The sequence below is a fragment of the Ursus americanus genome, chromosome 30 (assembly GCF_024610735.1).
Source record: "Ursus americanus isolate L20-20 chromosome 30, mUrsAme1.1.p, whole genome shotgun sequence".
Taxonomy (NCBI): Eukaryota; Metazoa; Chordata; class Mammalia; order Carnivora; family Ursidae; genus Ursus; species Ursus americanus.
Genome location: NC_142156.1, coordinates 6,904,314 through 6,928,785, shown reverse-complemented (window position 1 = coordinate 6,928,785; position 24,472 = coordinate 6,904,314). Strand labels below are relative to the sequence as shown.

The window sequence follows — 24,472 nt, the reverse complement described above, 5'->3', positions numbered from 1 at the left end:
TGACTCACTGACAAATTAAAATAAGATCCCCACCACTCCCAGCTTCACACCCCTCCCAGCAACATATGTTCCTTGTTCTTTTTTCCAGCAGGAAAGATATGTGATTAGTTACAGTGAGAACCTGCCAGGCTGAGTTCTGGGCTCTTCCCTTGGTTAGATGAAGGTAAGAGGACCCAGTTCCCTCAGTAATGAGCCCAACGTACCTCTGCTTTCTTCCTCTCATTTGCCCCCCCTTCCAGTGTCCCCACCAGGTTCCCTTCTCCCCCTGTGTCCCTTCCTTTCCATTCTTTATCACCCTCTCTCCAGCCTCTGTTGCCTCCTGCCTGACTAGTGAGAGCCTGTCAAAGGGTCTCTGCCTCTTGGGCCCACCTCCGAGGCCTTCCTATACATGGGGCTCATCTGCAAAAATACTTCTGCCAAAGACACTGACTGGATGTTTCAAGATATTAAGGAATGACTATAACCGTTTAGACAAATTACAGTATTGGGACTTTTTTTTTTTGAAGGGGTACTTCTCTTTCAGTGATACATACTGAAATATTATAGACAAGGAGATATGATGCCTGAAATTCAATAAAGAACAAAAAGGGAAGGTGAGAGCAAGTGGGATATAAATGAAATAAGACTGGCCATGAATTGATAATCATCAAAGCCGCGTGATAGGTAAACAGGGATTTATCATACTAATCTACCTTATCTGTTTGAAATTTTCCTTTCAAATAAAAAAAAAACGTGCAAAGGATCCCTCTTACTATGAGAATGTGTAAGGACTGCTTGGCGTCCAACTTCCCACCTGTCTGTCCAATTGCATCTCCACTATGCCTCAAGCTCACCCAATGTGACTTTTGGAAAGCCCAGTGTGCATGGGTTCCTGCTGGGCACCACATAGCCCCTCACACTAGACAGACAAGATCTAGCCTCCCCTAACATCGGTACAGGGACCCTCAGCATCCCCTCCTCTATCAGTCCATGACTCTTTACTGTGCACATCCTATGTACCAGGCACAACACACAGCCTCCACTCTCAGAGCACAGGCAAGCCAGGGGGAACGTGAGTAAACCTTCGAGAATTCTGGTAAGGGCTTGGATGGATGTTGGCTCAAGATGCTGGGAAGCACAGAATCTGAGTTCGCTGGGAGGATAAAGGGGCAGGGAAGGCTCCCAGAGTGGGTGCCATCTGCACACAGAGGTATTTTCTCCTCTTGCCCAAGTTCCCCCCCCTCAGGGTCCAAGGTAAACTCTGGACACTGGGTGATGATGATGTGTCAATGCAGCTTTACCAGTGATAACAAATGGCCCACTCTGGTGGGGGTTCTTGACAATGGAGGACTCCATGCAGGTGTGGAGACAGGGTGTATAGGAGAAATCTCTGTCCCTTCCATGCAAGTTTGCTTTGAACTTACAACTGCTCTAAAAAATAAAATCTATTAAAAAAAACACAAATAAACAAAGAACCCCCACTTTGTGGGCCAAAGCAAATATATCTGTGGTTCAAATTAAGCCGCAGACTGCAAGGTTATAATTTCTGGCATATTTCATGTTACTTGACATTTACTGGGTATTTACTCAGCTTTCTGCTCATGTATGCATCTTTTTCTTAATCTCAGGCTCCTTGCAGATAGAAATCGTATTTCGCCCCCACTCGCAAGGTGGGGCACTGAAAACCTTTTGAGCCTGCAGGGTGGGGACGAATCACTCCCCAAGCAGGTACTTACTTCTGACTGGCCTCCATCTCCAACAGGGCGGACAGAGCTGAGGTTCCCTTCTTCCCAACTGGGGGGCCGGTTGACTCAAGGGAGTGTGTGGCAATGGGCCCGGTCATTTGTAAGCCTTTCATGGCGGTCCCTTTCTAAAGCAGGGAAGAGGAAACACGGCCATCAGCCACAGTGGGCTCCCTCAGTGGATGCCACTCGCAGTCCAGAGTGTGCCTTCTGCATCCATTGTGCATCAGGTCTCTGGGAATCTAATTCACAGAGGCAAGCAACACAGGCCCTTGTTATTCGGTAAATGCTGAAAACTGCTGTTTGCTTGAGCTGAAGGTTCGAATGCCTATTGACTCAAAACAAACTGCCTCTTTGAGGTGGATTCCACAGATCATTTCACCCTTGTCCTGGATCTAGGAAGTAAATAATACTTTATCTAAGTCACAGAAGAAGAAACTGAGTCCCAAAGAAGTTAAGTGACTTATCCCGAATCCCACTGGAGCTGGAGGTCAAGCTCTAATCATCTGGTTTCAAGATCAAAGCTCTTTCCATCATGCATGGTCTTCTGGAAATGTTTCCTTCCTTCCTTTCTTTCTTTCTTTCTTTCTTTCTTTCTTTCTTTCTTTCTTTCTTCCTTTCCTTTTCTTTCTTTCCTTCTTTCTTTCTTTCTTTCTTTCTTTCTTTCTTTCTTTCTTTCTTTCTTTTTTTGAAATGTTTCTAATCATAAGCAATGCTGTGTACAAAGGGTAGCCAGTGTACAGGGAAGAATACTGAACCTGGGGTTAAAAACACAGTTAGTGATACAACATTACTCACACTGAAAAGAAATGAACTACTGAGACGAGTGACAACTTGGATGAATACCAGAGGCATTGTGCTGAGTGAAAGAAGGCAGCTTCTCAATAGAGTACATTATATGATTCCGTGCATATGACTTGGAAAAGATGACTATATATATAGTGACAGAGAACAGACCAGTGGCTGCCAGGAGTTAGAGATGGGGGCAAAGTGTGACTATAAAGGGTGCCATGAGGGGTTTTTTTGGAAGTGATAGAACTACTCTGTATGCTGATTATAGTTGTAGTGGTTACATGAATTTATACATCTGTTAAAAGTTATAGAACTGTACACACACACCCAGAATTCCAGATCTGCCCTTTGTTGCCTGGGTGTCCTCAGACATATCCCAACCCCATGAGCCTCAGTGTCCTCACTGGGTAGTGTGTGGGTGAATGAATGCCCAAGGTGCTGGAAACTCTAAAAGTGACAGGACAGTAAGCAGGTACTGCTGCCACTACCCTCTTGAGTGACTTTTACTCAGTAACCCAGCGGGAGCAGCCAGGCTTGACATGGGGTCTCACCTGGGAAGCACATGAAGGAGCTGTGTGTCCTCAGATGCCACAGAACACTGTCACTGGCTGCCTGGTACCCTATCTCTCCCTCCCTCACCCTGCACTGGAGGAGAACACAGTCATTTGGATTTAAGATAAATGCTGGGCAGTTGTAGAGTAAATAAACTGGCCAGAGAGAGGCCCCCGACACAGGAAGAAACCAAGCACAGTCCCCAAGGGGCCCACGGAGCCCTACCCGCATCATGCGATCTGATCGATGTCGCCTGCGGATCCGGTTCAAACCTTCCACAAAGCGGATAAAGCCATCCAAGAGCTGCCACTCCTCCTCGTCTGCCCGGGGCCTGTCCCCATAGATGTCGCAGTGGGCTTCCCCTTCTGTGATACGCTTAGTGGCAGTGACACAGGCTGGCAGCAGCAGGAAGCGGGTCCTCCAGAACTTCAGCGACTCAATTAAGCTGTGAAGGGCCAAAGGGGGAAAAGGGGGTGGTGGTGAACAAAAGCAGGTTAATAAAAGTGCTCCCAGGGCACCTGGGTGGTTCAGTTGCTTGAGTGTCTGACTCTTGGTTTCAACTCAGGTCATGATCTCAGGGTCATGAGATCGAGCCCCGCATCAGGCTCTGCATTCAGTGGGGAGTCTGCTTCTCTCCCTCTCTCTCTCTGCCCCTCCCCCTGCTCTCTCTCTCTGTCTCTCTCAAATAAAAAAATAAATCTTAAAAAGAAAAAAAAAAAAAAAAAGCACTCCCCATGTAGGTCCCATCTCAACCCTGTCCTTGGCGTTGGTATGTGAGGGGCCATCTCCCCTTGCGTATGTGTTCGTCTGATGCTACATCTCATGGCTTCATTCGAAACACAAGGTCTAGAGGAAGACCATGGAGGGTACTTTTAATTTACATCCCAGAGATGTCAGGATGCTTCTGTGTACCTAGACCCAGTGGGGTTGTGGCTTTTTATCATCACAATCATAAATCACACACAGAAATCAAAACTCAAACATGAGACACCACAGGTAGTCAGGAAAAGGTTAAGAACGTGATCTACACTGGCATTCCATCAAAGAGCACTTCATCACGGAAGTTTCTATCACTGCTGTGTTGTAGTTAAACGTGCACAAAAGGCAGCACTTTAACAATCCTTCAGCGTACAGTTCTATGCCATGAAGTACATCCACATAGTTGTACAACCAACACCACCACCCTCGTCTCTGAGTTTTTAACTAACGCAGATGTGCTTTTGTTCTTCCGTGTTTTCTAAACCAAACATCATCTTGTAATCAGAAAAAAAGGACAGATATGTTAAAAGTCAGGCACGCCCAAGGTAGTTGCAATGGACAGCCAAAGCATGTTCTCTGACCTGAAGTCCTCAGAGCCAGCAGAACAGATATACTGATCCAAGTAATTCCACTTGTACTCCTCCAGCCGCTCATGGGAGAATTCCACCCAACAAGAGACAAACTCCGAGTCTGAGTGGGAAGGACAGAGGCTGTAGGTGTAGTGGATCTGGGCAGATTCATAAGGGTACCTGAAAAACAGAGGGCATGTCCAAAAGTCCAAAACAGAATCACTCCCTCCCACCCCCTTCTTCTGGACCTTTCCATTTCAATACAGTTAGCACCATCCTTGGTATTCAATCCTCAAGTGCAGTAACCAACTCATCCTGGGGGACTGGTAACAGAAATTTCTCAGTTCTTGAACTTTGTCATTCTTTTATCCTCCCATTCTTTATTTTTAATTGGCTTGCTAAGAATCAGGCTAAACATTATAAGCTGAGTCAAGTACCTTTTAGAGGCAGGTGAGTTACAACGGTAAAATAACCCTAGAAAACAAAACAGTAATTCCAAGAAAAAGGAAGCCAACCACTCAGCCTATCCTGGTTTTAATTATGTGTCACATAATTCACTATATGCACAGTATGTTTTATAAACAGAAGTTAGGATGTGGACGCAATTCAGGTCAGTAGCTGAAAACCTGAAATTTCCAAGGACTCACTTAGGAAGGTAACGTGTCACTGTGATCATCTTATCCTTCAGAGTCACTTTGTGGAATGTTCTGCCCATACTCAGCCAGTACTGGTCCTCCTCCTCAGGGCGGTTTCGGGACACAAGGCCTAACAAAGGGGTGAAAAAAAATCATTTCCTCCATCTGGTTGAGGATCATTCATTTAACAGGCAATAGCTTCTCTTCCATACACAGTCAGAAGAGGAGAAACAAAAGAAGCAACTCTTTCTCTTGAGGGGCAGTTTCATGCAAAAGACTTATTTTTGGTTAAAAAAAAAAAGTCCTTAAGTTGGCGGAATTTTCTGTTACTAAACCAGCCAGCAGCAGATTAGAGCCCAGAAGTGCTGATAGCAACCAGAAGACGCACTCACAGATGAACAGCCTGATTCCTCAGGCTCTGAGAAGGAAAGTTCTGGATTAGATGTTAATAGGCCAAGAGTCACCTCCGGGACTGAAATGGAACTCCACTCCGCACAAGCACAAGCTCCCACCCTGGCAGTGGAGGTCCTCCCCCCAGGGTGGCAGCCAGCCTGGCGTCAGCTTCCATGACTCCCACACCGCAAGAACCCTGCTTCAGTCTTAAAGGACTCCCATCCTTTCTTCAACAAACATCTGCTCCTGTTGCTTTTTCTGCCTTCTCTTCCTGAGCCACCATCAAGATCCAATGGGTCATTTGAAGTCACGGTCAAAGGCCACTTCCTCCAGAAAGCTAGCAGAACATCAGCAGTGTGAATTCTACCCTGGATGTGGCTCTACATGTATTTGTCTCACATCCTGACAAACTGGAAGTTACAGGAGGCCAGGGCCCAAATCTTGTTTGTCTTTAAATTTTCCATAGTACCTGACAAAGTGCCATGCCCACAGCAGGTTTTCAAAAAATATTAGCTGAATTGAGTTGTGCCTCAGAAAGAGGGAAATTATGAGGAATCAAGAAAAATACAAGCTTTCAAGAGAGTAAAAATAGTGCCTTGATGGACAATGGAGCCAAGACAAGATTCCCATGATCTCGAGATTCAAGAGTCCCTTCGTGCGGTTCTGAGAAACAGTCACACAGCGCAGGTAGCATGGGAGTTGTCAGGACGAGAGAATACGGCAGAGGTTGAAAGGTCTTTCATCGGGAATGTGGAAATTTCCTAGGTGATAGCAGCCAGAAGCAGGCTGCCTGTAAGAGTCCAGGCTTTGACTCAGAGGACCCCGGGTTAAACCCCAGCACTTTCATTTGCCAGCAGTGTGACCTTGGGTCCCAAATCTCCAAGTCTCACTTTCTGCAACTAGAAAGTGGGCTTGTGTCTGACTTCAGCTCAGGTCATGATCTGAGAGTCCTGGGACTGAGCACCATGTCAAGTGGAGAGTCTGCTTGTCCCTCTGCCCCTCCCCACACTTGTGTACTCTTCACTCTCTCTCAATTAAATAAAATCTTAGAAAAGAAAGAAAAGGAGAGGAAAGAAAGAAGAAAGAAAGAAAGAAAGAAAGAAAGAAAGAAAGAAAGAAAGAAAGAGAGAAGGGAAGGGAGGAAAGAAAGAGAGAGAGGGCTTGACCCGCATCTCTGTATTCCTTCTTTCTTGCAACCACCTCCTGCTGGCTGTCAGGAAGACAAGGTCATGGGATAATGTTCATGAGCACCTAGCATAGTACTGACCCCACTCTAAATTAGTTCCTGTTTTTATCCTGCACAGCACTCTTTACAATCTGTGATCAAATAAATACTTGTGGCTTAATAGTTCAACGACTGTCACACCCAGTAGACAATAAACTTGGAGGACAAGGGCTGATGATATTCTGTTCACTACTGGAACAGGGTCGTCTCATAATCAGTAGTCAACAAATCTTCAATCAGATGCAATCTCACTTATGATGGTCACTTTTTCAGTAATTATAACAACAATGATACCATATCTGTTACTACAGGAATAAAAGGATTAAATTTACTGAAGGAGAAAAATAGCTAGAAAGGGTAGAGTCAGGTGAGTGGATTCTGGCCAACTAGCCATGACATAAGGCTCATGAATCAGCCAGAGCAGAACTGGATGCCGGAGGAACTATGAACCACTAAGGGACACTGATCAGCTATTCTAGAGAAAAGTAGGTAGGAAGGCGGGATGGGGCCATTGACACTAAAGGTGAATTCATTCCACTATTCTTGGGATAAAGAACAAAATCCTTTCACATGGCCCTGTGAGGCCTGGGTCTCCTGACATGTCTGGACACATCTTTGGCTTACTCCCTGTGCTCCAGCCCACCAGTCTTCTTTTTGGTGCCCAGAAAGTGTCACAGTGTCTCCTGCCACAGGGCCTTTGCAAATACTAATCCCTCTGCCTGGCATGTTCTTCCTACCTACTCCTGCCCACCACTCCCAACCTGCTTCTCTTCCTAGTAACTCCTGCACATAGTTTAGGTCTCACCTCAAACACCACCTCCTCAAGGAAGCCGTCCCTGACCCTCCAGACCAGATCAAGTCCTGCATTAAATATTCTCATAGTCCTTTGATTTTTCCCTCACAATCTTTATCACAATGAGGAATTATATTGCATAGTTTGACTAATGTTATTTTTCCTCACTGGGCTATAAATGCCCCACAGAGCAGTAGCTTCAAAAATACTGTTGAATGAATGAGTGAACTCATATATTTATCGGTTCATATTGTTGTACACCGGGCACAATGGTTTCCGTTGTAGAAGATGAAGCTGACAGAGTCCTGGCACTCAGGAAGATTACTATTCAGTGCAGTCTAGAACATGAAAAAAAGGCAACAAGTGATAAATATCATAATGGGCTTTCAAAGAACATCGAGAGGGAGTTCAAAGCTTCATCATGAGCAACGAGACCTGGACTAGATGGACCAGCAAGCTCCCCCTACAGGTCCACACTGCTTTGATCCTCTGGCCCAAAGTACTTTAATGGAACCAAAGATGATCTGAGGTTTTGAGCTGGGAGTTGAGGAGAGTGGGGAGGCTCATTAGCTACAAGGAGGAAGCAGAAGACATGGTTACTCATGGACTGTTCTGGGAAGTGATCACTGCTTTCTGATCCTAGGCACCCACACTTTATTCTCTCTACCTGACTTATTTTAGAAGACCTCTCCAGAGCCTGGCTGTAACTCAATGGGCCTCACTGAGTCTGTCACTTATTAGTCTCTACCACTCACAAATGATCCATGCTTGCTTCATCATGCTAAGCTTCAGTGACAAACAAGAGAAGATGAATCCAGAATGGGGGGGGTAGTATAAATCCCAGGTTTAGGTAACATCTGAGAACCTGCTGTGTGCCAGGTACTGTGCCAGAAATAAATATCGGGTCTAAAATATTCACTATGTACTTTGATAGTTCAGGCCTGGCTCAGCCTGCTATTCCGAGGTGTTGCCAAAGCCAGGCTGTGACATTCCTGAACTGGGTCGTATCCCCTACCTTAAAAGGAGAGCAGTAGATTAAAGAAAGTTTTAAAATCAATCTGGGCCCAGCAGAGACTTTATTCCTCACGTAAAAGTAAATTTCAGAAAGAAAAAAAGTTTTGTTGAAAAACAATTATTCCTGAATTTATCTATTCCCTATCATCTTGAGAACCTACTCACACAAATTTAGTAGAAAAGAAAAAAATCCCAGTCCAAGGAGAACAACTCACCTCGGCTATAGAGTGGGCTGCTGCTCAGTGGGGGTGGGACGGCAGGGTTGGGTTTCTGCGCCTTGGGCTGCACGATGATTTGGTAGCCCTGCATGAGACGCTGGCAGATGAACTCTTCGAACACCTGCTGGGCCGTCATCTGCACACCCTCCTCGTCCCTCCTGAGAAAGCAGACGGTTGTTCACATGGATATGCTTGGTCCTGGGCAGACTGACACTCAGACGCCACACTCCCATCCTCCGTTTTCCTTTGACTCCACAAGCCAGCCCTGATAACCATTCCATGGGGGTTCGTAAAACTAACAATCTATAAACCAGTTTGGGGAAAAATGATCAGTTCCAAGAGGCAGAAGAAGAAGGCAGGTGATAGCTAACAGCTGTTCCTAGAACAGCTCAAATAGCTAATCTTAGAAAAAAACATCAGCTCTAGTGTGTCCAGAACAATAGGAGAAAAAGCATCAACGAGGAGCAATGGTTACAGAAGGCATAGCAACAGAACCTTAAAGAAAACATTGACAGTCATTGCTTCATAAAATTCTCGAAACAGAAAAGGAAGACACAGGTTTGAGAACACAGTGTTTTGATGCCCATCCAAAACCCTCCTCTGACACCAACCTGTCGATGTCTGCTTCTGGAAGGAGATCGTAACAGCCCTCCGTGTAGTCGTTCTGCAGGCCCTGGCGGTCAGGGAAGTAGTCGGTGGTGAGGGGGAGGCACGCCGGAGTCGTGAGAGACTTCCAGTCCACTCCAACTGTGCAACAGAAGCCTGGCACTACAGGGGGAGCAGACAGTGTCAGAACTGCCTCGTGTAACAGAGGAGAAAGGTACGTGTGGTCACCAGGGCAGGTGTGGGACGTGGGTGGGCCGGGGGGAGGAGTTCACAGTGAACGGTGGTAAAATCGCCAGGGAAGGGACGGAGAAGAAGAAAGGGGATGGGGGAGGGAGAAAGAGAGAAACAGAGTTTGTTAGACAATGCAGTGCACGTGCTCATCCAATCCCATCATGCAAATGGGATTCACAGCTGGTACTTTTCATTTTCTGCTGATCTTAAGCTACAGCCACAATGCCAGTGAGGTTACTGCAGTGCAGCGCAGGCAGAGTTACATGTGGAAGCAAATCAACATTCCAAGAGCTCAAGCCAGAGCCTCTCTGAAGGACTGCAGAGTGGCTGGTGGGGAAAGAAGAGCTCAGCCAGACTTGGGAGCCAACAGCACATGGTAGCAGAATTTAGGAATACTTTCAGAATTGTAAAAATAAGTCACAGATCCAAAAGGGTAGGAGGAGAAATCAAGGAAGGATGTCTGGGAAAGTTACAAGGCCAGAACTTCAAGAGACAGAGTTTAACAATCTAGAAAGGAAAGCTGCAATCAGCAGAGTGGGCCCAATCACATGGGTCTGTTCTGAATTGCCTGCTCTTTGGTTAAAGCAGGGTTTCTCCACCTTGGCACCACTGACATTTTGGACTGGATAATCCTTTGTTGTGGGGGGCTGTCCTCTGTATTACAGGATGTTGGAGAGTATCCCTGGACTGTACTTACTAGATGCCAGTGGCATCTCCTGGTTGTAAAAACCAAGAACATCTGCAGTCGTTGCCACATGTCCCCCCGGGGAGCAAAATCCTTCCCCAGTTGAGAATCACTGAATCAAGGTAATAGGGCAATTATCTCTTTAAGTGATTTAACCAAAGATTATTTTTCAAATCTCTAGACAAGGGAGCAATCTGAAGCGGAAACACTCCATGCCTTTGCCTCTGAGTCTCAAGCGAGGGACACCTTCAACACTTTTATCTTTTCCAGAGGGCTAATGCGGCTTACAGCGTGATACAGCCCTGTTGTCTCATCAGCCCTCACGTGGCCTCCTTGGAGCAGAGACTGCGACATCATCGACACCTTTAAACACCTGGCCAAGCCGAACCTCCCAGATGTTACTCCATCAGAAGCCTCTCTGCTTAGGGATCTTTCCACCATATAGTGACAGAGACATACACACTACCCAATACAACAGAGTCCCACTGAACCCAGAGTTGAAGGACAAGAAGAGGACCCGTGCGCTAAGTCATAGTGGGGAACTTGCCCCATGCAGCCACCACTGCCTTGGGAAAGATGATTTGACCTGCAAGAGGCCTAACTCTATGGTCTACACAGGTCTGGGGTATTTTGTTTGTGTCTGAATTCCATCTTAGTGTGGTAAGGACACTTAACATGAGAACTACTCTCTTAACAAATGTTTAAGTGTACAACACAGTATTGTTAACTTGGGCACAGTGCCGTACAGATCTCTAGAATTTAGTCATCATGCGTAACTGGCACTTTACACCACTAATCAGCAACTCTCCACTTCCGCCTCCCCTCAAGCCCCTGGCAACCACCATTCACTCTCTGATTCTATGAGTTTGACTATACACAGGCCTTGTTAACTTATCAACACTTCAAGAATTGAAAACACAACCCAAAACAGCCCAACCGATCACCCCAATTTCCCTATATGGCATATGAAGGTGTGAGCTTGTTCCTAAGTCCTTGTTGGGACCAGGAGCAGAAGGAAGACATTGGATCAAAACCAGAGTGGTAAGACAGCTGTAGCTTTATGCCCTCTTAGATTGTTCTGGCTCTCATTAGCTTCCTGTCCCTCAGGATCATAAACATCTTTCAGAAATGTTTTCTGCTGGGCACACACAGAGATACAGAGAATTCAAATGCCTGGTCCCAAATCCCATGGTGAGAAAAGCTCCTGATTCTTAGTTTCATGGTGTTCTTTCCCTGGGAAAAGACTGTGGCCTCTTTTCCAACTCCAGTATCTTCCGGCCCTACAAAGACGGCCTCTGAGGAGGACCCATTTCAAAACCATTAACAATGATAAACACGGATTACAAAATCCAATGCTAGGGTTGTACAGAAGAAACAGGCTCATCTATTCATTGCTGGAAGCGTTTTGGAAAATAATCAACCTGCCAACCGTACTTGGGGGAAATATATTCCAAGGATGTGAAGGGAAAGAAAAGATATACCCACTGCATCATGTATTATACCTGCAATCTACATTATTGCTAAGAAACCAGAAACTACCCAGATGGTTGCCAATAATAAATGATTATTCAAACTGGGATGTAACGTGTTTGATACTGCTATTAAAAATGACTAATACAAGGTGCCTGAAGAAATAGCAAAAGGATTATTAAGTTAATCATAAGTGGGGGAAAAAAGACTCGATGTATCTCTACTGGTTACAGCTAAGTAAAATAAAGGCTTTCAGGTGCTAGGATTTTTTTCTGGTACTTTGCTATTGTAGCTATTTAGAAGTGCTCTTCCTGCACAGATATTTCAATAGATAAAGATGATTTAAAAAAATGCAAACGGTCAAAAAATTTCAACTACAGGTATGTAAACAGTTCCAGTCCCTCTTATTCCTTTGTTCCCCAGAGCCATCACAAGGCCTTTTAGGGCTAAGGCCAGCTCTGGACCCGCATAAGGACCTCATGGGAATTCCGTTACCTTTCCCACATGCCCTGAATCATATTCCAGAACAGGTTATTTGGCCACCTTGCCACATTGCCTTCTGGTCCCCCAGAGATGTGTGGACTGCCCACAGGGTTCCCCCTTGCTTCCTCATGCCCTGACCACCCCCGCCCTGACCCCATCTTAATCAGCTGCCCCCTCTTACTTGGGTCTGGAGAGGTAGAAACACTGTCCTCTAGAGAATCCTTATTCTGAGTCCTAGGATTCATACCTATGGAAAGATGAAAACAGGTTGTTTTAATAAGGCTCGTTCTGCAGACAAAGTTCTGGCCAGTTACAGTTGAAAAAGCCCAAAATTATAGCTAAAAATAAAAATGTGAACCAAGTACAAATTCTATGCTGAATATTTCAAATAGCACAAAAGAGTCAATCAAAGAAAAATGAGCGATCTAAAATTTGGGAATGAGCCAAAACTTTACTCTGAGGTTATCAATACCACTCTTTGCCCAGTGACACTGTTAGCATTCACATACATGCCCACACGCACTTAAACATGCACACACACACACACACGCCCAGCAAAAAGCAACCAACCACTTATGTTAAGAAAATGATCACATTTCAAAGTCACTTCAACTAATGGGAGAAATTTTTTGCAAATACAAAATGACCCACTTAAAGTTCATTTCATTCATCAGTCATCCTTATCATCTGGAATTTTCTTCCCCAAATCATGGCTTTCTGGAATATGACCTAGGACACATCAAAACTCACCACTTTAAGAGAAAAACAATGTTTTTCCCTATCGGTGGTCTGAAAGGAAAAACAGAAAGATTCTTTGAAATGCAACTTATTGCCTGAAAAGTAACAAAATTTTAAAGTACATATCAATACTTAAATGTCCTTTTCTAAACATATATATTTACTAGAAAATTAGGATACTATAAAAAAGATTGAAAAAATCCTGTCAACTGTGGCTATCTGCGAGAAAAAGGTGGAGGAGGTAGTGGGAGGTAAACCAGAACTTGTAGTTTTTATTCTAAATACTTGTGTGTCATGTGACTCTTTCATAACAAGAATAAATATGTATAAATCCCTTGTGAAATCTTTGAAAAGACAAGCTACAAGATGGGAGAAAGCATCTGCAAATCACCTATCTGGCAAAGGACTTGACCCAGGGTATATAAAGAGACCTTAAAACTCAAGACCAAGAACACACAGAGCCTGATCAGAAATAGGGCCAAAGGTCTGAACACTTCACTAAACATATACAGAAGGCAATTAAGCACATGAGAAGATGCTCAACATCCTCAGCCAGGAGGGAAATTACCTCTACAGACCTCTCAGAAAGGCTAAAATGACAAGTCACACCAAGTGTGGATATGGATATGGAGCGATGGCAGACCTTATCCATTGCTGGCAGGAATGCAGAATGGTGCACCACTTTGGGAAACAGTTTTGTGGTTTCTTTAAAAGTTAAACAGACAAAAAAAAAAGTTAAACACAGGCATGCCTGGTTGCCTCAGCTGGAGGAGCGTGCAACTCTTGATCTCAGGGTCATGAGTCTAAGTCCTATGTTGGGTGCAGAGATTACTAAAATAAATAAACTTTAAAAAATACTAAAATAAATAAACTTTAAAAAGCATTCTGAGCAATAGGAATAGGCGCCCCTAAAATTAATAATTTTTTAAAATTTATTTGATAGAGAGACAGAGAGTGACAGTGCACACAAGCAGGGACAGTGGCAGAGAGAAAGGTAGAAGCAGGCTCGTAGGGCTCGATCCCAGGACTCTGGGATCATGACCTAAGCAGAAGACAGATGCTTAACTGACTGAGCCACCCAGGCGCCCATAAAATTAATAAATTTTTAAAAATTTAAAAAGATGGCACTTGGCCAAAACAATTTTAGAACTTCTTTTTGGGGGGCGCCTGGGTGGCTCAGTCGTTAAGCGTCTGCCTTCGGCTCAGGGCATGATCCCGGCGTTATGGGATCGAGCCCTACATTGGGCTCCTCTGCTGGGAGCCTGCTTCTCCCTCTCCCACTCCCCCTGCTTGTGTTCCCTCTCTCACTGGCTGTCTTTCTCTCTGTCAAATAAATAAATAAAATCTTAAAAAAAAAAAAAAAAAGAACTTCTTTTTTGGAACTGCCTTTAGATTTTTCTTTTTTTATTACTAGTATTAGAATAAGAAGATAAAACTTATTAAGTCAGACAAATAAAGTGTTTCATTTTATTCAAACCACTGCTATGAGGCAGGTACGAGGTAGGTACGATTCCTTTTGTACAGACAACCTGAAGCTCAGAGAAGTGAATTAACTTAGGGAAGATCACACAGGAAATAGGTGAAAGCTGCATTCAGACTCTGCTCAACCCTACAGATGCTTCATTTCCTGAACTCTCCATCTGGGCCACCAGTTTTCGGCTATTGAAAATGTTAGCAGTTCTTTGTCAACAGCCAAAAGCCATTTGGAGCTAAATTTTCTGAAAACGCTAGCTTGGCTGACAATATCCATCTTCATGCAAACACAAAGCATGGCTATTAAGAAGCAACGAGGTGGGAGGCACCTGGGTGGCTCAGTCAGCTAAATAAACGTCTGCGTTCGGCTCAGGTCGTGATGCCAGGGTCCTGAGATCAAGCTCTGAGTTGGGCTCCCTGCTCAGTGGGGAGCTTGCCTTTCCGTCTCCCTCTGACCCTCCCCCTGCTCGTGCTCGCAATCGCTCTCTCAAATAAATAAATAAAATATTAAAAAAAAAAAGAAGAAGAAGAAATGAGGTGGATTTTCTTGTTCAGCCTGAGAACTGGTATGAAGGCAACTGGTATAAATCCAGCCTTCTCAAAGCATTCTGAGCAATAGGAAATTATTAAATATATTACCTCACAGGTTTAGATGCTAAATTTTGTCATTAGAGCATTTTTTTTTTTTTTTAAGAAAACCCAAATCCCGACTGGGTCTGTAAGAACTGAAATTCTTACACTAATAAAGGAACAGTTCAACTTATAACTGCGTGGGCAATTCTTTCAGCTCAAAGAGGCAAACCAATAGGGATTCTCAGAGCAGCTCTGGCTTCTAGGCCAAAAGTAGAACTGTGCCATCTCTAACGGACAAAAGCACATTTAAGGCCACCAGCTTTTTTATGCCACACACACACACACACACACACACACTTTACTTTTAAAAAACAGCAATGAAAAATATTTACAGAAAGATATCTGGTGCTCTTTTATGAGGCTCTTCATACACAGTTTTCTTGCAGTTCAAGCCCAACAAACTTCTGCTCCCACCACCTCTGCCTTTAAGATTTTATTTTCTGTCAAATGGACTGGCTATTGGCTATGATGGCCTCACAACTTGAGATGACTAAGGTGAGACCTCATGGTCAATCAGCTCTGCTCCAACCTAACATTCGTGAATGAGACCTCACTCTCAACATTCGAAGTTAGATATTCAACTTGGGGGACAAATGCTGAAAATCGCCATCTTAGCTTTGTCTTTTGACATTTCTTCAGAGTCAAGAAATCTGAATTTTGGGGCACCTGGGTGGCTCAGTCAGTTGAGCATCCAACTCTTGATTTTGGCTCGGGTCATAATCTCAGGGTCATGGGATAGAGCCCCACATCATGCTTTGCGCTCAGCAGGGAGCCTGCTTAAGATTCTCTCTCTCCCTCTCTGTCTGCCCCTCAACCCACTTGTGCCCATGCACATGCTCGCTCTCAAAATAAATAAATAAATAAATAAATAAATAAATAAATAAATAAATAAATCTGTCTTAAAAAAAAAAAAAAAAGGAAAAGAAGAAGTCTGAACATGTTCTTTGCTTGCTAACCTCAAGCCAAAATGGGTAATCAGTGTGGAGCCTTCGGGACTGGTCCTGGCTGTCATCTAGAAGCCCATGCACGGGGCTAGTCATTTCTCCTCTCTAGGCTACAGAGACGGCACTTACCCACAAAAATCCCAACCTGGCCTGGGTGAATGACTCCGAGGCCCTTTTTTCCAGCCTCAGTGTGCTATGATTTACTTTTTACTTCAGCTGTCAGGCAGCCCCATGCACCTAATACTCAACACAAGTACCAAGCTGCAGATTCTGAGTCCCAATACCACCAGGAAAGAAAGCATGGCATCCAGTTGTTTTCTTTGTTTTCTTTTCCAAAATTATCTAGAGCACTTATCCCCAAAGAACGTAATGACAATGACTGGCAAGTCTTATAAATGGGTGCCCAGTTAAAGAAACAAGAGGGATAAAAATTATCTCCCCAGGGCGCCAGGGTGGCTCAGTCGGTTAAGCGTCTGCCTTCGGCTCAGGTCATGATTCCAGGGTCCTGGGATAGAGCCCTGTAGTGGGCTCTCAGCTCAGCGGAAAGTCTGCTTCTCCCCCCCCCCCACCCCTCCCCCTGCTTGTGCTCACTCGCTTGCACTCTCCCCCCCTCAAATAAATAAATAAGATCTTCAAAAAAAAAGACTATCTCTCCAATCTCATCGACCACCTGGTTCCTGCTGGGCAGCATGGTGAAAAACAAGTGAAGAGTACAGGTACAAGGCCCCAGCCAACAATGCTTGAAATGAAATTCTACAGGGCCAAGAGGGAAACCCACAGAGGCACCACTCCTGTGAATCGTGACTCGCATATGAATCATGTCCAAAGGCAAGAGAAAATCTGAGTCACGCTTGAGTGCCTGCAGATGGTGCAAACTGTCAAGCCCAGGAGGTGAAGGTGGGGTCACAGATGAGGTTCTCCTGTTTCTTTTCTATTTTTTAATGAATGAAAAGATAACTAGTTGTTTATTTAGACCCCACTTTGTCCTCAGATGAGAACCTACTGTGACAATTTTGCACTTAAGGAGACCGATCTATCTTTGCACCTTACAACAACCCTGTGAGGCAGGCAGGCAGGTGAAGATCTTTATGTCCATTACACAGATGATGAACTGAGCATCAGCAAAGGCTGAAGGCTAAACTCTAAAGGCCATGAGGGACAGGGCTGGGGCACTCCCTCATCTGCCGTATCATAATGTAGCAGAGGTCACAGGTTCAACCGCACAGTAACCACTAAGCCCAGCTCCCTACAAGAGCGCTTCCCTTTCATCGTTGTTACCCTGCACAAATCTGCTTCAAATAGAATTACAAGTGAATAGCTAGCCAGAGCTCCCTGAGGTGAGGAGAACTGCTGTCTTAATCATTTTGTTTCTTCTCAGGCCTTAGCACAGTGCCTACAGTTCAATAAACATTTCTGGAATGGGTAAGAGTATAGTGAGTTTGAAGAAAGCAAACCGTATTCCATGAAGATTGAGGATGGCTTGGAAGGAAAGTCACTTCAAAAACAAGCAAGGCCGAAAAAGACTATCTAAGCCTTTGAGAAAAGGAATCCAGTTAATTGTTCAGCAAGGTTATAAGACAGGGAAGAAAAGCACTCTTCAGTGGAGGGAAAGCTAACCTCAGAAAGCTTTTAGCATTCATTCAACTACCTGACATGTGCCAGGAACTGTTTTAAGTTTGAAGATACAGCCATGACTGAAACAATCCTTGCCTTGTTGGAGCTTACAATAAAAAAATACAAAATTAAAAGATCTAGTATGGCAGGTGGTATTCTGGAGAAATAATAGGCAGGGAAGATGGATGGGGAGTGCCAGGGTAAAGAGTGGCAATTTGGGTAAGACCTAAAGGAAGGAATAGAACAAGCTGTGGGTAGGATGCCGTATCATTTATCATCTCATCCAGGACACCTTCGAGACTGAAAGGAGACACGATTAATAATTATACAGGACAATGAATTCAAACCAGGACTGTCCTGGGCAAACTCAGACATGTGAACCTTTCTCATAAAGCTCTTTGGTGTGAGGGCAGAGCAGAGGGAAGAGCAAGAGAAAGCACCTCAGATGCAGAGTGAGCCTGATACATTTGGGAAACACTTCGCTAAAGTGCGAGGGGAAAGCAGGAGATGAAGTCTGAGAGTAACAAAGGGTCACAAGAGGCAGGGGGCTCTGTCGGCTACTGTGACACCTTTGGCTTTTAATCCAAGTGCACTGGGAAGCCCCCAGAGGGTTTTGTGCACAGAAGTTTCATGATCTGACTTCTATTTTCAGAGGGTCACTCAGAACTGCTGTGCTAGAAATAAACTACATGAAAGGACAAAAGGAGGAAGCTGAGAGACCAGTTAGTGGAATACTGGAACAATCCAAGCAAAAGATGAAGGTACCGGTGGAGGTGATGACATATGGAAAGATTCGAGATACATACTGACAGATCTGAGATTAATTGGCTATTGTACATGGTAATAAAAATTAGGATGATTTTTACCTAATCCTTTCTGTCGCTGGCTAACATAACTGACCAGGAAGCACAAGATCAAAGATGGAATTCAATTCCTATGGGAGCCCAATGCTACAGCCTACCTCCTGATGACCCCCGACCCCTCTGAAAATACATGCTACTGGTCATAAAGGGACGGGACAAACATAAGGATGATCCTACTTAACGCTCTCACCCTGACCAGAAAAAGAATCCAAGGAGCCCACACCTTCTCTAAGAAGCTACACATTCTAGAACATATTTATGTAATTGCACACTTGCATACCAACTAAAGAGAATAATTTTGTGGGCTGTTCAAATGCTTCTCACATATGGCAGCTTGGTCGTGGAAGCACAAATTCATTTGTCAATAAATGTGCTAAACACTGTGAGGAGAAGATGAATAAAGATAAGCTCTTTCAGTCTAGTGCAGAGATAGACATAGAAACAAACACCAGGATCATGATATGCCAAGTGGTACAACTGCGTTATGCATATGGAGCTCTGTGGAAACATGCCTACCATCTCCTGGGAAGAGAACCACCAGGGAGGGCTTCAAAGAGAAGGTATTGTTGGACTTGAATCATAAAGACTGAGCTGATGTCTGCCAGGGAGAATGAGGGTTGAAGAGAGGGGAAAAGCATATTCTGCATGGGAACTACTCCTTGCAAAGGAGTAAGAGGACAAAGATCTTCGGAGCAGCCACAAGCAATGGCTGGAATGTAACATATGCACATCTCATAGTATACCCGACAATGGCAGCCCTCATTCACTGAGCATGCCAGGCACCATTCCAAGCACCTTATACATGGATTATCACATCGGATGATACAGATGATGAAAGTGAGACGTACAGAGGTTACCTGGCCTGAGGGCCTCACTGCTCATTAGAAGTGGAGTCAGGACTCACATCCAAAGAGTCTACAGCCTGAGTTCTTTCTCCACGCATGATGTGTGGAAGTGGTGGCAAATGAGGACACAAGGCAGGCAGGAGACAGGTAATGACCAGCGTTACAGGCCATGAACCACAGGCGGGTTTTATATGTGGGGAGGAGTGGCTGGTCAGATTTGCATTTGGAACTATCTCCTTGGTGACAGTACAGAAGATTAATCACAGGGGACAGGAACAGGAGCAGGAAGATCACTTAGAAGGCTGCTATCATAATCCTGGCCAGAAATGACAGGGGTCTGAACCAAAGCAGTGGCAGTTGAGAATGGAGGGGAGGGGCCAGAGTCAGAAGAAAGAGGGAACAGAAGATGAGGAGGGGGTGGGGAAACCACAAGACATGATTTCCGTTGTCAGTACACTAAAGATGAGGTACTTGGGGTCATCCAAGCAGAGAGGCCCATCAGGTGCGTGCATCTATGGTGCAAGAGCCCAAGATGAGGAAGGCTGAACCAGGGATCCAGGTTGTAGCAGACACTTTTCCCATGCATGCATGTGTGCCAGGGAATCTTTAGCTCAGAGGACTCCGTGATGATGTCATTAGAGAATCTGCCACGACCATCCCCAAATAAGGATTCTTTGAAACTTCCTTTTTTCCTCAAAGTAGATTTCAAAATTCCAAAAGACTCATCTTCTGAGAAATCATCTGGTCTACCTTAGCTAACCCAGGCCCAGAACCACTCCAGGACTAGTCGGGGGTAAATCTTGGTGCTGTTACCACTGGAATGTAGAATCCCCCTGCTTCAGGTCACCAGTAAAACTAGCTCAAACTGTAGTCCTGTCAGCCCCAGAGCAGCCCTCCTTGGTACAACCCACCCCAAACAGCCTGGGAAGTTCAAAGTCTGGGTTCCTATAAAATGGCCCCGTGGTTTAGCAAAATGGAAAGGATGCTTTTATGATATTCTGATGGTACTTTACAGAAGTCTGGCAGCCAAGTGACATTTTCAGAACCCTGAGCGCAGGCATAAAAAGTATCTTCTCCCCAAATTGTTATTCAGTTCATTTTCTCATTTAAAGAGAAAGAATAAAAGAAAGAAACAGAGGGAGAGAAAAAAGAAGGGAAGAAATGAATTAATTATAATCCTTTAGGGATTCATTTACTACCAACTGCTTTTCAAGACTTAGCCACAGACCTCTAGAAATACTGCTGGATGAAGCAACCAACGAATGAAAGAACACTTCATTAAGCAATCTCATGCAACTTCACTTTCGCTACACCTTCTTTAAGCTAAGTTTTAGAAATGCAAGTTAGTTATAGAAAACTAAGACAGAGAAGAGCAGCCCCATTTCCACCCTGCCCCCCAAGTTTTAATGTGTTTCACACTCATGTTGAACAATAGCTGTCCTTTGAGGCTTTCCAAAATCTGCCCTCACCCACCCCAACTCCTGTTCCCCTACATCCTACTCTGAACAGTGTGATCGAAATGAGGAAGAGCAGTCTGAGTCAGGACATGTGGCCATGGGCTTAAGAGACTCACGTAATATCTCTACACCTCTGGGCATTAAGTTGCCCCATGTGCAAAATATATTTAATGGCATATGCCCTCCTAGGATGATTGCATGACAGGGTAGATATACAAGTGCTTCCAGAAAGCATATAACCTGTATCAGTATAAGTTCATACTCTCCCCGCCTCCACCTAGAACCCTCACCGGCTAACTCTCTAGGTAACCAAATTCTATGCCTTCAAGTCTGAGGTGTATGCCCACTTCTTGAAGCAATGATGTCACCCTTCTCTTTTCTGATCTTACCACTCGAACCACACTGTTCCCCTCTGGGCTTCTTCTGATTGTTTTTATGCTGCTGGGTGAGCCCCCTACTCACAGAACTGGAAGCTCCTCCAGAGCAGAGGCTACTCCTGCTGTCCCTGGGGTTACCCTCCACAGCAAGCTCTTAAGTAGCCCTTGGTCACGACTCACTGAGACAGGCTAATGATGAATGCACCTTGACCAATGTGCTCTCAGCTAAAAATGTAACGTGCAGCCCATTTATAATTCCATGCATTATACAGCACTGCTTCTAAATAGGTCACCCAAAATCATGGCTGAAATGATCCTAAAATAGACATGGCCCTGCTTTTCTGGTCCCCGTGTCTTTTCTAGATGTGAGCCTGCAACTCTGAGCATCCCAATTCTGTTACCTCTTGGATTGGTTACCTGCACCACTGTTGCTAAGCAGGCTGACAGAAAGCTCTTCTGTTCCACTGAAGTTCAAGAAGGACATGCTGTCACCAGGCTGGCGGGAAGTGCTGTGCCTGCAAAGAACAGAGCCCAGCCACCTGGCTTAATGCAGATCATCACCTCTTTCATCCTGCTCACCCTGTATCCCGGGAATTTTCATCAAAAACAGCTCTGAATATCTGGCCGCACAGGCTGGCAACAACTGGGAGCCGTATCAGAGGCTACCAGGCTGCGGTGCTCGGTATGTGTGCCAGCTCTGGCCTCCTGTGGCCTGCTTATCCTGCCCTGGCCCCCCAAAAACTGCTCTCCCACTGCCATATGGATGGCCTGCCCTTTCTTGTCCTAAGCCTCCCCAGCTCACACGAACAGGAGGATATGACCTGACTGAAAAGAGGTACCAAGTTAAGCTGATAAAGAGGGTCACGCCCTGCCCATATCTCATCCAACCCATGGCATGTCGAGGTGATTGACAAAAGGGCCAAAGACTGCCCTTTGCCAAGTATTTCCTAAAGCATCACAGGCACAGGGAGGCCAGCTGTCACCCCAGCTCATGTTTGTCAAGGCTTAAATGACTTTATTCCTGCACTGACTCTCTTGGATGCCTTGTAACGCATTCAGAACTTGATTTCAAAAGAACTGTTTCTATAAACGCAGGCCTTGATTTCCATTGCTTTTAGCACAAACAACTTATAAATTCAACAGTCGAATTTCTCAGTGACCAAAATGACAAAAGTCACAGACAGACTGCCTGAAACACGCAGCATGAACCACCTGTCTCAGCACTCGTTCTCAGCCTTGGCTGGGGTTTAGACGAAACTCATGCTTGAGGTTTATGCAGTGTGCTTTGAATGAAAGCTACAGCAGGGCCTGGATACATGTGTGGCAACAGTGTCAGGCTATTTGCTTTGCATTTGGCCCAGTGAAAGGAATGGCACTGACAAAGGAAGGGCTTCATCTCATACTGTCCCTTCAAGTCTTAGAAATATAACATTTTGTCAGCAGACTCTTCTGCCATGGTCCTGGGTGCCAGGGAGCTTCTCAAGGTACCCTCTGGAGCCCTACACACATTCTCACCTTCCAGCAGCTTCATGATACGCTAACTCCAGCAGCTCTGCAGAGGAGTGAGTTGGGTCCCTCTGCCCGCTGCCCTGCAGCTCCGCCATATTCTGTCGGGTCTGGTGATGGATCTGGATGGCCTCTCCGGATGGTCCTACCCAGACAAAGATCCACTGAGCATCATTCCCACCCAACAGCTAGTGCTTTGTACTTAGCTTTACTCTTCCTTCTTTCCAGCTGCCGGGACATGGGTGCTGGGAGAGACAGACAGGAGAGCACACCAAGGGGAACATTACACACATGACCCTCCAGCCTCTCAAAAGAACACCTCCTTTTCCGAGCAGGACTCATCCTTCTGTAGGGCCTCACATTTGTCACCCTGTTTACCCTAAGAATACGTTAGGAGCCTCTGTCTCATGCATGTCAAGCTGAGATGCTGTGGAGAAACACTGACATACAGGAGAAGAGGGCCCCTCCCAGGAGGGCTAACACAAACGGAACGACAAGGAACGCATGAGTGAAACACCAATGACTCTGTTAATACATAAGACGGTGACAAGGGTGACTCTAAGCAGCAGAGGATGAGCAAGTGCAGAAAAGACATTGGATGGGTGGGAGAGAAATCACCATTAGTGAAATCTACTAAAAAAATGCTTCCCAGGGAAGGAGAAGCTTCAGAGGTGAGCATTTAGCAAGGTTAGCAGGAACTGAAGGAGAGGGTACCTGGGCAGAAGAAATAAGGTGTGTGAAATCCCAAATGTGGAGGAGGCAAAAGACAAGCAGGAGACCACCGGACGAGCTTGGGGAAGAACAGAACCTCTGAGGATCTGAGGATGGGAGCGAGGAGATGCAAAGTTGGGGAGCTGGGCAAGGAGGGCCTCAGCTATAAGGACTGGGCGGGCAGGAGGAGGAAACAGAGGAAGTGGGGCCAGACAGTTGTGTTTTAGCAAAGGGTGCCTGACGGTTGGGAGCAAGAAGAGCTGGAGATCACACAAGAAACATTAACAGTTCTCCCAAGAGAACTCGAAGGGAGCCCATGGGGATAACAATGTAGGGAAAGAGACACTGGAAAGAAACAAATCATGTGACTGATTATGGCAGGGAGAAGGGCTGGGCAAAGAGGAGTTTGGGAGTGACCACCAATGACAGCCCAAACAACCAGATTCACTCCTTACTTATTTAACTTTTAACAACTAAAAGCAACTGGAAAAGGAAATAATTAGACATTTGCAGGCATTCAGCAGGATCCCTTCCATGAAAAACCCCGGAGTTTCATGCATCTGTTCCTTCCCAGCCCAGTCAGAGCCCATTAAGCTGAAGTTTAATTTTAGCCACAGCTTTATAAAACCTTACTGTCATCCTCTGTAGGAGAGAACACAGATCAAAAAGGATGGGCTAGGAAAAACAGTGAATTTGAAGAAAAAAAAGTTTTTTTTTAAGTTTTGATTGCTTTTGAACTTTATTCAAATGGAATCATACAGAATGTAGTTTTTTATGTCGGGCTTCTTTCATTACGTTTGTAAATTTAAACATAGGTTTGGATGTGGTTGTAGCTCGTTTTTATTCCTGTAGAGCATCTCATTATAAAAAATAGAACCCATTTACTTTATCCTTTGGTTTTTTTCCAATTTATTTTAACTAAAAAAAACAAAAAACAAAAAAAACGGCTCACCCATTTCTCAAAAAATGTTTTTGTGGTTTTTTTTTTTTTCAGTTGTCAGAGACCCCTGAGAGAACACAGAGTAACATAACTTCTGTGTAACCAAGACAATGATATCACTACCAGAGAGAGCTAGGAGTGGAAGGAAGGAACAAGAATGAGGGGCACTAGTCTTAAGAAAGAAAGCAGGTGACAAAGTACAGTCCTTTTCGAACAAAAATGAGA

The 24,472-nt window shown here is 44.9% G+C and overlaps 1 protein-coding gene across 13 annotated transcripts in view; it reads right to left on the bottom strand.

Annotated features, from left to right (window-relative positions):
- The window catches only part of DEPDC5 (DEP domain containing 5, GATOR1 subcomplex subunit), a 120,482-nt gene that overhangs the window by 39,092 nt on the left and 56,918 nt on the right, over window positions 1-24,472 (bottom strand). For 8 of the 13 annotated variants that reach the window (XR_006778444.2, XM_045791430.2, XM_045791431.2 and 5 more), the window contains 9 exons: window positions 22,606-22,741; window positions 21,508-21,605; window positions 12,328-12,393; window positions 9,283-9,466; window positions 8,669-8,829; window positions 5,041-5,158; window positions 4,406-4,573; window positions 3,291-3,510; window positions 1,716-1,849 (listed from right to left, as the gene is read on the bottom strand). Coding sequence is in view for 12 of the 13 variants with exons in the window: in XM_045791430.2 (XP_045647386.1) it covers window positions 1,716-1,849; window positions 3,291-3,510; window positions 4,406-4,573; window positions 5,041-5,158; window positions 8,669-8,829; window positions 9,283-9,466; window positions 12,328-12,393; window positions 21,508-21,605; window positions 22,606-22,741 (1,285 nt within the window). In the remaining variant the exon portion in view is untranslated. The remainder of the gene's footprint in view (window positions 1-1,715; window positions 1,850-3,290; window positions 3,511-4,405; window positions 4,574-5,040; window positions 5,159-8,668; window positions 8,830-9,282; window positions 9,467-12,327; window positions 12,394-21,507; window positions 21,606-22,605; window positions 22,742-24,472) is intronic. The other 5 variants (XM_045791434.2, XM_045791436.2, XM_045791438.2 and 2 more) reach the window with 3 other exon arrangements.